Below are 14,171 nucleotides of genomic sequence, written 5' to 3'. Positions count from 1 at the left end.
TCTATATAATTGTTGCTAAGAACCACTTTTAGTACCCTATGAACCGGTTTTAACATCAGCACCAAGGAGGTAGATGCGTGCTGACATCCTGATACACCAACTCACTCCGTGTGATCGCAGCAGCTGCAACAAATGAGTGCAGCTAGATGAAAGGCACACAGCGCCCTTGTTTGCTTTCTCGTAGTCCAGAGTACGACGAAAGCTCATCTGGTCAGATAGCATGTTGTATTAATGAAAAATTAAGATCACCGACCAAGTCAAAAATGAAAAATTTGTTGTTTCAAAACCTGTACAAGTTCCTTGTTCACAATGCATCAGGCATAGTGCCGTCGTCCATTTGAGTACACAGTATATGACGTAATGAATGGGCATAAAGTTAAGGCACGCTTCAGTCCGTCCTGTTAACAGTGTCTGGCGTCGTCTGCATCAGCAGAGATTTGGGCAGCAGTCTGGTTGTCGTGTTTCTTTATTAAGCAATGATTGCAGCCTTTTCCCAAGCGATCAAGTGATGACACTTGTGTGCAATGCCATAAGCAACACCACTCTACCTAGCCTTACTGCTAATGGCAAGTTTTGTTCTGTGTCATGAGATCATGATAGCGTCAATGACAACAGGTCCACATTTGGGACCAACATTAGTGCCTATTAATAAAATTATCTTAAATTTTCCAACTTTCATACTTCCTAAGTGCCATCCTTTTATGTGCAAGAAGCACTTGGCATTGTTTCCACAACTCTGAAAAGCTGTGTCAGTATTTCTTTCACTACGACGTTGACACTCTGACGAGTGTCTTTCTGAAAGGTTTCTTTAAATTCTCACAACTTTAGTTCTAGGATAGCTAGAGCAATAAGCTTGGTGTTGTTGGCCTCCTAGAATCATGCAGAAGCCATTGATACCGCGTGCAGCAAAATCTGAAGAAATAGACTTTCACAAGCTTTTTCAGAAAACTAAACAAGAAAGGGCCTCATATTTGAACATAGCGACATAAAATTATATATTATCTACAAGTTTTCAGTCCTGTAACTCGAAGAATAAAGGTTCTAAAATAATTTGGAAGGCTATTGATCTTTTAGTTGGCATCGACGAAAGACAATGTCTCAGTGAGCGAGTTGGAGGTGAGAATGGGATGCATAACCAATAGAAATTATTCCGAGAGCCTAGCGTCTCAAACAACAGTGCTTGCATCCTTGGCCAGAGGCGCAAAATCTCAATGAGCAGCATCTCAAAAAACTAGCTGTCACGAGGGAAGAATGTGAGAAGAGCCCCTTACCATCGACACTAATGCACAGCGATACCATCACTACTGACACCAATATCATTTTGTGGGTCATTAGAATCTAGAAAGTGTGGGGTAGTCGGTTGTTTTGAATATAGGGGAATATGAGTCGCCTTGTCAAAATATGTATGGTACTAGTACCAGATGGCGCCTATAAAGTTGACAATAGAGAGTTTTAGTATGCCCGGCATTCCACTAAACGCAGGCAGATTGGCCGTTCTGCTGGATGGGCAGAGGTGTAAATGTGAAAGATCTGAGCAGATTGGCCGTTCTGCTGGATGGGCAGAGGTGCAAATGTGAAAGATCTGAGCACTGCAGCCCACTCACGTTTTCACTCAAGCTCAACCAGTATTCCACTGGATCAGCCCGACATTAGAGGAATACCACCCATGCTAAAACTCTCTATAATGCTCTCTCCAGGGGATATCACACTCTTGGCACCGACTGTCTAATCAATCGTACTGATAGGCACGGTGTCGCAGGACACAAGAGGCACACGTACTTGCAACTAACATTAAAGATACCTAGAATGTTTTCAGGATTCATAATGGGAAGACTCATGACTGTATGCGCCGCCAAGTTGTGGTTCACACCCACAGTCACTATGTCATGCATTCATAGTTTGTAGCCCCTACACTGGACAATGGCAATGTTTATGAATATGGTGCATCCCAGCATCAGATGCCTATGCCCCTGCTTGAATGCATTTTTCAAACAAGCCTCGCTGCTGGGGGCAAATAATGTTAAAGCTTGATGTCCAAAAGATCAGTCCTTTACTTCCTTATATCGAAATTTCGCAACATTGAATTTCCACCTTTTAGGCAAGTAAGTGCAGTTGCCGACAAATTTTCTTACACAGAAGGGGCCGCAAAATTTTCGGAGTTATCGGGCAAAGCCTGCGATGCTTTCACATAGGGTTGCTTGCAGTGGGATGACACTATCATGAAAAGTGCAGGCAGAGGACAGCGAACACATCGCCTGCATCTCGTTTCAATGCGTCTCCAAAACTCAAGATTTCGTGACAGCCAACACTAAACACATAGGAAGCCAAGGCCATTTCAGCTCTACAAAGCCTTTTCAACCTTTGTGTAGTGCAGGGCAGGCGAAACTAACACTCATGTGCACCCCCCACACCTACCCCCCCCCCCCGCCTCTTGGTGCACACTTGAGCACTTTACCGCGTGACCGTTGACACATGATCTGGGAAAACGTAACAGCCGATAATGCTTGCGGCAGCACTAGTGACGAGACAAAATGCTACTCTCTTACAAAACCTCGTTTGATTTTGAATAGGAAGATAACAATCTATCGAAAACAAGCTCGGTAAAGCATACTATTGCCGCCTGGCAGTTAAACTAAAGGTTGAATATTTTTTGGAGTGGTTGTTGTGTACCACAATAAATGAAACTTAGTTTCAATCCGGCACTAGGGTTGATTCTAACTATAACAGTCTCTTTTCAAGTACTCACAGCTCCATTTTAGTTTCCGTGCAGTCTTGCATATCGAAGAAACCACTCAAAGTACCAAAGGGGACGAGATAGTGTTTGTGAGCGTGAGTCCTGGGTGAGCCCTTGTGCCTTTGCCTGACTCGCAGTTTGTGTCTTCTGGCGAAACCTCCCCGCAGTATGGAGAAGGAACTAGCAGAGGTAGCCGTGTATGGAGACCAACATACACAGAGATGCTGGATAGCACTCAATGGCGCTAACTCAATTGACCAGCTGCCTATACTTCTAGCAATGCACCAGGCAGAAATGGCTAGTGATCCATTACTGCTGCAGTGCAAAAACACTAGGTACATTAGAAGAATGACATGACCAAGCACTTGCATGCTCCATCCTTTCCATGCCAACTGTGACACTTCGTGCTGCAACAAAAATGCATGCCCATTGTGCTCTGGCTAAAGAGATGTGCAAATCTGAGTGCCAGTTATGTCGAACTTTCACATAGTATGCAATAAAATCCCCACAGAGCAAGCCTTTCACTTACGACAAACTTGTCATAAAGCTGGTACGTAAGTAGCGGGTTGGGCAGTTCTCGAAAGTACATCTTCAGCAGAGAGGCCACGCAATGTATGTCCTGGCGGATCTCCTCCTCGTTCAGGTCTGGCACTCTGTCTTCATCAAAGGTTACCCTGCAACAAAGAGAAAAGCAAAATGTTTGCACAACGATGCTCCAGCAGAGCTCTAGAGGTAATAAATACAAATGCTGCAGTCAAGAAACAATTCTTTATGAACAAAAGTGACAGGCACTGCTCTTCACGTAACATATGAATGACTAAACAATGGTATGATAAGATGCAAACTGAAAGCAGCGTTTGTAATTCATTGATCCTCAGACCTGCACACTGTGATGCGTTGGTGTTGATACCACAACGAGTAATAACATAAAGTTAGACAGTTTAGTACATGTGTTTTTGCTTGTTCATTTCACTATATTTCAAATCTCTTGGCACTGAACAAATTCTGACAGATATTCCAGGCCATAATCCATCACTTAAGCTTACTTTCGATAAATCCATTAAAGCATTTGCCATTCCTTTCTCCTTGAGAGGCCTGGGAAACTAGTTATACTTATTAATTCCTCTGCAGCGAGTTGCTTTATTGTACTGGAAAAAGAGTAGCAATAGGCAAGACACCAAAACAATTGTCCAACAACAATTGTCCAGTTAGCCAGGTGGCTTCATGCCCCACATGAAAGTGACTTGATCAATCATGTTCAGATGAATAGGGGTATACATGAATATGCCTCAATGAACATGAAGATGCCTGAATGAAACTTAAAGAGTTTGTTGAGTAGCGATTCTTGTTTAAAAATTTGCTCCAAAGTTAGCTAAGCCTCCATTTCCTTAATTACATAAATATCATTAACCTTGGAAACGCCTGCTCGTTCATACATGCTTGTGGTGTTGTATCTGGTATCGGAGCACATTTGATAAAACTCCATTTGCTGCTAGTAGGGCCAAAGGATGCAATACAATGCAACAAATTTGTGTGTTGCAACTCAAAAACAATAAAAAATATTTTAAATCAAAACTTCTTTTTTGTGTGCACGTTTTTATCAGAGATTGAGGACTTTCCTTAAGGTTGCCTAATGAGTGCTGCTACAGATTAATATGAAACCCAAGAATATGTGCTCAGCGCACATTTCAGAACATGCATACAAACTTTGGTTAAAATTGCTAAACATTAAAACATGTTTTAGCACACATGAATTTTGAAATTGACACAATTCATCCAACAATGAAAACACAGTTCGAATCACTGAACACAATGTGGTCTGGCACTTTACATGGTGACCACAGGAAGTAACCACACAAAAGCCTGTTATGTATTGTATTTAGAGATCAGGTAATGCTTCTTCATCTTTGAGGATACAGCCTTGCCAACCTTTTACAAAATTATAAGCTTCTAATTGTGCCCACATCGGTGAGAGCACACAAGAAAATACGCTTATGCTCACCGTGCTGCAGTATTCTTGACTGCCTCTCAATCAGATGTATTGTTCACAGACTACTGGTCTGAATTTTGGCTCAACTTTTTTAAAATTTAAGCTCAGAATGTCTCGGGTCATTTTTGCAAGAGAAAGCTCAATGGGAAATATTTTAACAAAAATGTGATTTTTTTTTTTTATCCTTCCTCGACTCACCTTAGCTTCTGGATATTGGATGTCACTCCAGACAACCTATAAATGCCATCCACGATCCCAAACTGTTCAATGAATTTGGCACAACTTGAGAGCACCAAGGGCACTGGAAACAGGAAATGTCCATTTTCTAGCATCATACAAAAACTTCAGCATGAACAGCTTAACACAACATTCATATACACAAACACAAACACACACACACACACACACACACAAGGGTGCACAAAAGGATAGAAAAACCAGCTAGTTAAAACCTGAAAGATGAAGTCCTTATAGACATGTATATGACCCTCAAGTCCTCCTTTTGGCCTGTCTCATATGCCTAATCCAAGGCTGCACTCTCGGTCATCACTTTTGGGTCCAGAAATTTTACAGTGCCATACCCATGGGCATTGCCATATTTGATCATGTGACAGTGCCCACCATTGAACACCTTCCAATCAGTGTTTCCTCACTTGTTTACAATTGGCACGGCTGTGGCAGGCACAGCTCAGACAGCCGCTATTTCGACCCCGAAGGCGAGCAGTGAGCAGGTAGACGATGCAGCACTTTGGTTATAGCTGCGGAGACAGTGTAAGTACCTTTCATTTATTCATTCTGTCTGCATTGCAATCTTATTATGTGCAAGCTTACAGGTTGAAGGCGATGAATGTAGCAGCCCAATGCTTGTTTTATACCCTTTATATTCTAGTCTCTACAGCAGTAGATTTCCAAGGCTGTTGCTAACTGTATGTGCAATAACGTTCACTCAGGAATAGGTGTGTGTTTGCGACCTGCTCATTTACGGTGGCGGGTTTCAACGTTATTCCTGTTGCCAAAGGTTTTCCGATTACTTGCACCGCAGGTTAAAACGTATTCGACATACGCGTGGGCAAAAATGTTGCAAGTGGCTGAGCGATCGTTCGCCTGCTGTTTGATTCACGGCACAGAAAGAAACCTCATGGCGCCCGCATATTATTCCAAGTCTGATTTCCCCGCTATGGCAAGTGAAGTTGTTTAAGTCGGTCGTGCCTGCATGGGAACGACATAGCACTGACTTGCATGCTTATCGAAGTTCAACATTCCGTGATGTGTTGTGCAGGGCATGCAGGCAGTAACGTCGTGTTGTTGCTGCAGCAGGTGTTAGCCTGGTAGTCACTGCTGACAATTGGTTGCCAGTCTTTGGCTGCAATTGGCACTCCAATGCTCACGGTTGAGCTTTTTGTGCTTGCCTTGTGGAAAGGTGTGCATGAAGAAAGGTCGTAAACACCGGCACTCCTTGTGCAGCTGAGGGGGACGAAGCTCGCACACGTTCTCATCCCACACCTTCAAGTATCCGACAAAGTTTTTGTAGTTCGCAACCGAGCACATCCTCCCTCTGCACTTCCACGTTTTAAATAAATAGTGCCATACTATTAAGCGATCTCCAGCTTCTTAGTGGAATGTTATTGGAATAGCCGGCGGCAGATGATGCCTGCTTGATCCCGATTCAGAAGGCAATCAATGGTGACGAGCCTGCGGAAGCCGCTGCAGCGCGACAGCAAGGCTGCTCCCTGTGGAACGTCCATATCACTCTCAGTACAGATTCATTGGATGAATAAGTTCATATGCCTCCACTTTGTACAGACATGTAAGCTAAAATTTGGTTTGCAGCGGATAGTTCTGCCCAGTGAATATCTGAATAATTTTAATTCTGAATGGTTTCAGCACTTCCAAGCTTCACAGCTGCAAATGATGCAAATTATTTCACATCATGTGTTGACATATCTCAGTGCAGACTAGTGCAGTGAACCAGAAGACAAAGCCAAGCCATTTAAAGGGACCCTGAAACACTTTTTGAACATCGCAAGAAAATGTTGCTTATCTGTCGTCGAGGCTGGTTTCAACAGGTGGGCCAAATGCTATTACTGCACTACATGCCCAGGAGAATTTGCAATCTCCTGTCAAACGCAGTGAAAGCTCGCTTGCTCTTGCTTTCACAATGGTATCACGCAGCATAACCGAAAGCAACTTGACCCAGCAACACTACTGGCTGATTTCATAACCGCGAGAGCATTCTCAGTAATGCATAATTGCTCATTTTTAATTATTAATTAAATCAATGAAAACTACATATGCCAACAATCTCAAAAAGACAAAAATATAATTTCATCTCTGCACTATGTGTAGCTGTGTCTGCGGCCTGTGGCCTTTAAGATTTGCAGCGACGTGCTGCGTAGCGTAGTCTACTGCGGCTGCCACGGGGTGCCACAACGAGCCATTTGGCCGCTCAAACACGCAGCCTTTGACCGAGCCTTTGGCTGAGGCTTTGCCCTCTTGGCTTCTTCACTGTGTTGCTTCCAGTACACTAGTGAAGATGGAAGGAGAGAGAATACTATGTAGTAGTACAATAACTCCACTTATAGTTGAACAATTTCAAAAAATTTTGCAGCATGAGATCTGTGAGACACTGTCCTTTAATAGTGAGGCCATTCTATGATTAGTTTGAAAGGTGTTTCAGGGTCCTTTAAAATGTCAGCTTAGAGACTTAAACTTAAAAATATCTTTGAAGCAATATATATCTTTTTTTTTTTTCCTAGTGCAACATACAAGTCTTCAATCGGTTGATTGGTTAAAAAGCCTGCCTCTTGATTTTCATCGGCCAGTGGGAAAGTGCAATGCCAGCATCACACATCAGTGATTTCAATCAGAAAGTGTTGTGTTTTTTTTCTGAAAACATAATGGAAAGAGGAACATACTAACCATCTCTGCCAGTGTTGGTGAGGTGCTCACCAAGATCACAGCCAAAGACCCGCTCCCTCAAGATCCCACTTTGCTTGAGTTTCCTCCGCGAAGGCCGCGACAGCAGGAACGACCGGAAGAAGGCAATCAGCTTGCCGTGCTTCCGCAACACTGCAGCGCACAATATTCCAAGCCAAACACTTTGTGAAGTCTCGTGCAGTGCATACAAACTCACACAGTGGTTACAGCCATTTTGGAACACTCACACAGCCTCCTTTTATGTTCAGCTACCACTGCTTCCCGTTTCTCACCTTCAAACAGTGTGCGGACTTTACGGGGAAGTCACGAAAGTGGCAATGACAATTGCAGCAGTGCTATGGCGCAAATCTCTGTGAACAGGGCCTGAAGCCATCAGCCAAAAAAACAGGACCATTGCATAGGCAGCAATACAGCACACAATTAGTGACGAGGGTCTTTAGCTATGGCAGGAAGCCCAGCGATTAAGGTGATGCAAGCCACAAATTGCAGTACAAAGGCCCTACTTCCACAAGTACAGAAACTTAGGTTATGTGACAGCCGGTTCGAAAGGCTGTACTAACTAAAATGCGTGTGCTCGCACAACTCAAGCTTCACCCTCTGGGTTTCACCCTCACCCATACACCTAGTCAGTGTTACATGCCACACAAAAAACAGATCTGTCACTCCAAAGGATATTCTTTAAGAATACTGTTGGTCATAAAACTGTATGCAACTAAAAAGTGTTCCAGGTATTACAAGTGGTCTCGACACACCGTAGTGTCCACTTCAGCTTGCTACTACAATGTCCTGCTGCAAACATTAAAAATTCAGTCAAATCTAAATTAAGGAAAACTTAGCCTTATATTTTACTTACATGCATGTTTTGGCACAGCCTTTTCATGTTCTACCCAGTAATTAATTCCACATGACAAATGTAAAGAATAGCATGTACAACATAAGACATGAGGTCCAAGTAGCAGACACAAGATGAAAATATAAGATAAAATTATGTGAAAGCTGAGAGAACAGAAAAATGTTTGCATATTCAATGAAGTAGGCTCTTCTGCAAAATTAAAGATATCCCCTTAATGCATCAAACAATATTGACACGTGGAGTTGTTTATCTTTTTCGGGTGAGCGCTTGTCAACGCCGAACAAATGTTGCTGCTCAGCGCGGGACGCGCCTGCATGTATAGGAAATTTCTGTAATGTTATCGATGATCCTATCCGCTGTCTATTTTCACCAAGCCTTGTGTAATCTGATTACATGTATGCATGACGTGACTGGCGTAGAACTTTCTGGAAGACACGCAGGCACCAGCAATTACTCTGGAAAGTTCGATGGCTCGTGTATAAAAGCGATGCGCTTGACCGGCCGATGAGATCACGACAACCGCCGACCGCGTTCACCACTTTTGCTGTGCTTTGAGTGCAACTTGTTTTTGTGGGCACAAGTTCGCCCTATAAAACGCTAGTTTTGCCATTCACAGGTTTTCTTTTTTCACCGTCACTACCACATGACAATATGAAAGATGTTAACTGGAAGCTCATGGGTTTGCTATCTCATGCCACTTAGAAGACTTGTAGCGGGATTACTTACCACACAACGACAACATGAAGGCACCCAAGAACAGTTGTTTATTTTCACTCAAAAGCAGCACAATAGTAATTCTACAAGTGAATAAAATCTTCAACTAGAATTATGGTTACACAGCTAGCAAGAGCTCAGCTACCTCTAGAGTCTGGAAAGCTAGCCAGGTAGCTGATGAAGGCAGAGGTGCAGCTGCTTATTTTTAAGGAATTTCAATTGATTTGAGATTTTCGAGCAATACAGCACACATTCCAGACCCTGGGCATAATATATTTTGGAAGAGGAAAGAATGTCGAGTGCATAAATGAGTTCTCATCACCTGGCTTTGTGGGAATCTTCAGGTTGTGAGGAATTTTGTCGCCGATCACTTGCACGCACTCACTTGGGAAGAAGCCAACCTACGGGCAAACAGCAGCGGGGACAGGAGTTTGTAAGAGCCAGGGGCAGCATCAAGATGTGCCGTGCACTACTAAAATCACCTGAAGACTGCCAAATTTCATGGTGTTAAAATATGGAATCATTTGCCACTAAATGTAAAAGCTGACGGAACATTTTCAAACTCAGTGTGTAAATCATCAATTCAAACATTAAGAAGTGACCTGCTCTTGTATACTTGGATGGAATTTTTTTTTTTCCCTGCTTCAATGCTGGTGATGGGTTTAAGCTTGTATTGTGAATGTACAAATCTTTACATCACTGAAGTTCTATATCCCTGAAGTATCACTGAAGTGTTTAAATTTCATGTAATTAATTTCTCCTATGACTGACTAGTACATGCAGTTTTGTCTGCACTTGAAATTAGCCTGTTGGCTATTTGGTCAGAGTATTATGTATGCATTTCCTGATAATAAAGCCGATATATTGATTGACTGATTACAGGTAATGGTAAAAAATATAATTTAGGAATAACATTCACAGAATAACATCAATGTGGGCTATAGATAAAACATAGGCATATGATATTCTAGTTTGGATTAAGTACAAGGGGTGAATTCAGTGTGCATAAAGCAGGCAACGAGCAGTCTATCAGAAAAATAGTCTGGGTCCAAAAGGAAATGAGAGTAGTTGAGGGATATAGAAAATTAGATGGAACTGATGAAAGCAAATCCATAGGTATGTGAAGTGTTCTGCTCAATAAGGATGAAGGTAGAGTCTACCACAACAGTTTACAGACTGCAGGATCTCAAAAATGTTGGAATTCTGAGCAGCCTGCAACAGTAGTCAGAAAAACCAGACACCACAATGTTGTTCACTTATACTGGTAGAGGCTGTAAATGTGAATACTAATGTGAATACAGTTGTGAGGCTATGCCGATATTCAGATTTTTCTCAGATTTCGTGTTCCGTAAAATTTTGTGGTTCACTGTACTTAAGATCCTTGACACAGGTCTTCATCTTGCATTGTACTTAAATAGGGTGATGGTGGTGGTGGTCATGGCATTTAAAGTTTCCACTACACTGTTCAGTGATTTCCATGCCAACACATGCAAGCATCGTTTTCACCTTTTCATTTTTTGACTAAAAACAATCCAGCCCTACAATCAGTGTTTAGCTTGCGATAACATACCTCAAAACCTCGCTTTCCACGCCACCACATCGACTCATCTGCCGGTGGCATATCAATCACTGATACCATGTCTCCAACCTGTAGTGAGCAAGTAGAAAACAATGACAATAATCATTGAGCACCTTTATTAAGTAGAGGGGAACAGAACCACTAAGCAGAAATGCAAGTGACTTCACGTAGCAGCACTTTATTACCATAAACGATCATGCACCGAGGATCAGCACACTACGAGTGCGGTAAACAATCCCTCTGAAACTTCGCACTGGCAAGGACAGACTGCTTTCTGTCTAACAAACAGTTATAATTTGCTCATTAACATGCTTTTAACTATCAAAGAAAGACTTTATATATACACGTAGTGTAAGAACAAATGATTAGAGAAGCAGAATAATCTCATGTTAGGGAGGAAGATGCCACTGTTGCCAGAACCAAACGCAAAGAGACAACTACAGAGAGCAGTGACACGCAAGATACTCGCATTTCTGAACCATATTTGCTCATTATTTCTGCACTTCTCAGTGTAGAAATATCAGACCACTAAAGCTGCACCCCAATTTTTTCCAATATTGCTTGCATGTGGCCATACATGTATGAAAAACTTACAAAGTGCAGCTACGCATACACAATGGCAGATGCACGGGAAAACATATTCTTGTAATGATTGAAGTACTTAAGATTGTCGCTTTCACAAACTCACTTCGCTCTTAATGTGCTCCACTCAAGCTAATAATTAAATGTATTGCATGCACTATTAGTACTTGGAGGCGCAGTGCAGGCAGTAGGCTAAGTAGGCTAAGTAGGCTGGCCCCACCGCGTACCTAGATGTTTGAGATCAGACCTGCATAAATGGCTTCATTGTGCTCTCGGGGAGGCCATTCTTACAGAGCTAGGAGTATCTCTACACTCAGTAGCTGATTCAATAACCCTGTTGTTGCAAGGCAGCTCGTTGTGAAAGGATGCAAAGACGGACGGCACACTGAAAGTACTACCAGTGTTGCTAGCCATTGTTCCGCATGTGCTTTTTGTGGCAAATATCATGTCATGCATGTGCCTATGTATGCAACAAGGCATGCCACCCAACCAAAGAAGGTATAAGTAACAAAGCATGTAGCATGTTCACTAGACACCAGAAACAACACTGTTTGCCGACATATTTCTCAAAACAGAGTCAAAGAGCATAGCAGTGTAGACACTGACAGTATCCTAACTGCAGTGCACGTGCTTTATTTTTGAGAACTTATGCGTTGTGAGAGTGTAGTTTAACATCCAAAAGCAACAGTTCACCTATGGCAGAGGTCGGTGGAGGGCTCGGGACTGCCTTTTACTTCATCGGGTTATTTAGTTAATGGTCCCTTAAATATGGGTAGGTAAACGGGAACCTTCGCATTCCTCCTCCATGGGAAAACAGCAGTCGAAATTATAAATCGAACCTTCAATCTCGCTGTGTTTGCGCATTTGCACCCCCCATGGTCGGCGCAGGTATCATGCGGCCGAAAGTGGCTGCTGCTTCGACAGACGCAGTAGAATGAGAGTTGTCAGACAGTAGTGGTACCGAAATCAATCGTCCTAATACAATCGCGTGCGCCCACTCCGGCCTGCCGGGGGAACGCGTGAACGTATAGCCGATTCGAAAGGCGCCGTCGGTGACAAGTTCAACGCGTCTCGCACGGCCACCACGGCCGACCAACGCCGCCATATGGCCGCAAACACAGGCCGACGGGCGAACACGGCAGCGGGAGAGCGCCGGTTGGCGTTCGGGCCGATCGAGAGCCGTGCTCCAAAGCGCGCCATTTTTCCAGAGGCGCCGCGCCAGGACCGCGGGCGGACGGAGCACGCCCTCGCACACCGGGGAACAATAATCCCTTGTTTGCGCATCGCGTTTCACGCCCGGGCCACTCGAGGCCGGGCGCGGGTCGAAAGGAAAACGACCCCCCGAGCTTTCTGTCGGGGCCAGCGAGCGCGGATTCTAGGAGGACCCGCCGAACACGCGGAGCCGAAGGAGCCTTGACCCAGATCGCCACCGAGTATGCGACAACAGCGGGCAGAACCGATGGCACGACGCCCGCGCAGCAAGGAGACAATGCCCCGCGGCCGTCGTCGCCGGCGTCTCGCGGGACGACGCCGCGGTGGCAGCGCCCGAGGCGCGGCCACAGCGCCACCATTTGCGTGCTTACACGCCCCGCCGGGGATCGCGGCGGCACATTGTCTTGACAACCCACGTCGGGGGCGCACAATGGGCCGCATCATTCGCTGCCGCCGCCTTCCGACGCCGAGCCACGAATTCCCCTCCAGTTTCATTCGTAGCTTTTTTATTTATTTATTTTTTTCTCGGCAGGCATAAGTGTTGGAAGACCAGGCGGCTCCTTTGTGAGCGGGTACCTGACGCCGACCCGCCTTCAGAGAGGCCCCCACGTGCCACCACTCCGCAAGGTCCGTGAGCCGGCTGGAATTCGGCGCGCAGCTCGAAACGGCGCGTGCATTGTGCGCGCCACAGTCGCAGAGTGACGCATGGCCGATTGAGGCACTGCCACTAATGGCCCGTGAGCGACCGTAAACAATGAGGGCCTCGGGCTAACGAGACCGAAGCGGAACGGGGGTCAAGACCGCCGGCGGAACCGGGGGGCGACACCGGGAGAGTTCGACGTTTCACCCGCCCCCCGTCGAATGCGCTCCGTTCGTCCACGTAACCTCGATTGCGATGCGTCTCTTTCGCACCGGCCTGTCCCTAACGATGGCTCTCCTCGATTAGGTGCACCAACGTCAGGCCACGGCAATGCCTGCTCGCGAAGCACGGCGATGGACTTCGAGGCCCCGTGGAATGCTCGTCGGACCTTGTGCCACCACCGCGGCGCAAAAGCGGCCGAAGTGATATAACCGCAACTGCCGCATGCACCGCGCACACTACAGGTGTGCGCGGCGGTTTCGGGCTCTTGTGGTAACGGCAACGACGAGGGGGGTCCCCGAATCGATAAATTCTTACGGGCGCCGGCAGCAACCTTACTTGGAAACGGAGACGAACGAGAAATCCTGCTTGAGCATCGCGCTGGGGCATGTTGACGAACGACAGGCGATGAATAGCCGCACCCGACAAACCGGCGCACGCCGGCGCAAAGGAAGCCAACCAATGCACACAAGGTGAGGCTGGTCTTCTCGCAGTCAAAAGAACTACCAAAAGAAGAAATAAAAAAGCAACATCTGGAAATCTGGCGGTGACAGAATGATCGCTCCTCAAGCGGACCACTATCTACCCTGCGCTATCTTTCTCGTAGCCCGGCGGAATCACGCACGTGCGCCAAGCGGAAGTCCCAGCGAAACAGTCGCCAAACCGTGGCCACGCGATCGTGTCCTGCCGTTCTGTTTATTTTATTCTATT

The 14,171-nt window shown here is 45.2% G+C and overlaps 1 protein-coding gene across 5 annotated transcripts in view; it reads right to left on the bottom strand.

Moving 5' to 3' along the window:
* The window catches only part of CdGAPr (GTPase-activating protein CdGAPr), a 317,407-nt gene that overhangs the window by 27,377 nt on the left and 275,859 nt on the right, over nucleotides 1-14,171 (bottom strand). For 4 of the 5 annotated variants that reach the window (XM_075692467.1, XM_075692469.1, XM_075692468.1 and 1 more), the window contains 5 exons: nucleotides 10,799-10,876; nucleotides 9,551-9,629; nucleotides 7,644-7,793; nucleotides 4,923-5,025; nucleotides 3,264-3,408 (listed from right to left, as the gene is read on the bottom strand). In XM_075692467.1, the coding sequence (XP_075548582.1) occupies nucleotides 3,264-3,408; nucleotides 4,923-5,025; nucleotides 7,644-7,793; nucleotides 9,551-9,629; nucleotides 10,799-10,876 (555 nt within the window). Of the gene's footprint in view, nucleotides 1-3,263; nucleotides 3,409-4,922; nucleotides 5,026-7,643; nucleotides 7,794-9,550; nucleotides 9,630-10,798; nucleotides 10,877-13,799; nucleotides 13,930-14,171 lie in introns of those variants that run through there. The other variant, XM_075692470.1, reaches the window with a different exon arrangement.

This window comes from Dermacentor variabilis, chromosome 5, assembly GCF_050947875.1.
Source record: "Dermacentor variabilis isolate Ectoservices chromosome 5, ASM5094787v1, whole genome shotgun sequence".
Classification (NCBI taxonomy): Eukaryota; Metazoa; Arthropoda; class Arachnida; order Ixodida; family Ixodidae; genus Dermacentor; species Dermacentor variabilis.
Note: the sequence above shows the minus strand (reverse complement) of the source record. Positions and strands in the feature narration are given on the sequence as shown.